At 39.2% G+C, this 2192-nt stretch overlaps 1 protein-coding gene across 1 annotated transcript in view; it reads right to left on the minus strand.

The window, feature by feature from the left end:
* fli1rs (Fli-1 proto-oncogene, ETS transcription factor-related sequence) overlaps positions 1-1572 on the minus strand; it is a 13791-nt gene extending 12219 nt beyond the window's left edge. The window contains exon 1 of the mRNA XM_080541379.1: positions 1443-1572. Coding sequence (XP_080397505.1) covers positions 1443-1460 — 18 coding nt within the window. The 5' untranslated portion in view covers positions 1461-1572. The remainder of the gene's footprint in view (positions 1-1442) is intronic.
* Positions 1573-2192: the final 620 nt, after the last annotated feature.

The raw sequence follows: 2192 nt of genomic DNA on the forward strand, positions 1-2192 counted from the left end.
AAGTTCAATCAAAGTTAATGTTTATGTGAGTATAGAGCGTTAAATTCGAAAGAACAGAAGCCCAAACGACATATACAGTATGTATTATTTATTATTATTATTAATTATATATGTATTTCGTATGGACTTGGCCTCTCAAACTACCAGTCATGAAAATGTTCATGACAGTTTCCCAACAATTTCGAAATATATTTCTTTTAAGTTCGTTTTGCAATGTAGCCTGCAATGGGTTCCATACCTCCGCCTGGCTGGGGGGACATTCGTTCAAGTTGCAACGAACACGATGAAACGAAGTCGCATTATGAACTAGGGTGTATGACTGTACATGGTGTAAGTTTAGCCTAGACGTTGACATGGTGTACATGTGAGGCTGTTACAACAACTAAAATTGAGTTCAGAGTCAAGAATATTTCTCGGAATTTGAAATATTCGATAACAATTACCCTGGTGACTTTCTCCCATTTTTAAATTCGAAATACATAAAGATCAATATTGTTTTGAAAGGGAATACAATGGATGTTTAGGCCTATGTCTCCATAAAGAACTATTTGATTTTAATACTTGCTCGGTATTTTGGTCCAGGGCATTAGCCACACCTGCACTCCACTCCAAAAATGCATTTCTGAACAATTAACGCGATATCTGACTCTTAATTGGGGATTTACGATAAGAATAACACAATTGAAAACATTGCAAATTATGTGTTAACCTCATTATCATTCGATTATTATAGCCTAGTATTTATTCGATTAAAAACATACAACTCATCAGGTCTATGCGGGCTATAACGATTATTTAAAGCAATTATTCAACTGTTGAAATTATGATTATGCTACATTGAAAGAGAAATTTAAATCTGAAATACCAGTCATCTCACGAATTCGATGCTCCAACATTTTTGGAAATGGGCTCATAGTGGAAAGATAGTCCAAATCGTCCCGTGGCGCAGAGCCACCTGCCTGGCGCACTAATAAATGTTTCCTTTCCCAGATGTGTTATTCTGTCACATATAGATTTACACATATTTATAGAACGAATCAGCTGGAGCACTTCTTCAAATTAGCATTAAAATTATCTTGACTTTTCTTTTCAGGAATGTCTGAATAACACAGATTAAGTCTGACTTAACCAAGTCATTAAAATCGCACCGAGTTTTGGGTACCGCTATTTGCGCGTACTGGTCTGGACACCATTTAGTTTTGTATCTGAGTGTAAAGATGTAGTGGTTACTTGTGTTATTAAAGAGCCGACATACAACCACGAACGGGAAGGAAGAGGAACTTTTGTAGAAGAAGGAAAGAGTGGGGACCTCATCACCGCCCTGCATCTCTCACTCACACACAGAGACCTGCTAACCGACCCAGTGGGTGGCTGCGACCCACTCAGAACCCACTCAGAATGGCTATTCTGAAGCACATAAAAAGCAGATCAAACCTGCCTACCTTGATCGTACAGTCCATCGCAGCAGTCACTCAGTCGCTGTTTCTCATTGAATCATTTAAACACGGTATAACTCATTAAGATGGATAACCTTACTGAGTCGCATCAACCAACGCACAGGCGCATTCACTCTTTGGCGCAAACCATTGCAGCAACACTTTTCGCTCAGACCATAACCGGATGGCAACGGGTTTTTTCTCTCTGACTCTAAATTGGGAAGTGAAGTCACTTTAGCAAAAGCTTTGAGGTTGGGTCCCTGCTGGTGAAACCAAGTCGTTTTTAATTTCTTAGAAAAACTGCAAACGGAATTCTTCAAATATAAAACCACCGATGGTAATCTTCTTAATCTGCTTGGCGTTTTAAGTCAACATTCAGATTGGTCTGATGGCAGCCCAGGCATTCAGCCAGGATCAGAGCTGCCCAGCAATCTGCAGTCTCTCTTGCACAATGTAATTAGAGTCAATAATGTTTGTGGCAACACAAATGTGGTAACATATTATGTTTCCACTAATCACACATGGCCAATTTCCTATGTTATTACCACACGTGATGCATGCTGCAATAATGCGTTATCGACGATAGACGTGGAAATATTTCGGCTTTAAATCTGTAGGCTAAAAGAGAGAATCTGATGAGGTAAAAGAAATACATTATCACGGTCAAAACATTTGGTGGTTGCATGCAGACTCTCTAAACGTGCAGTAGCCTGCACAACCATGGTGGTAATGAGTCTTCCTGAAGCTTTAAATATG

This window comes from Nansenia antarctica (assembly GCF_963989245.1).
Source record: "Nansenia antarctica genome assembly, chromosome: 10".
Lineage (NCBI taxonomy): Eukaryota > Metazoa > Chordata > Actinopteri > Argentiniformes > Microstomatidae > Nansenia > Nansenia antarctica.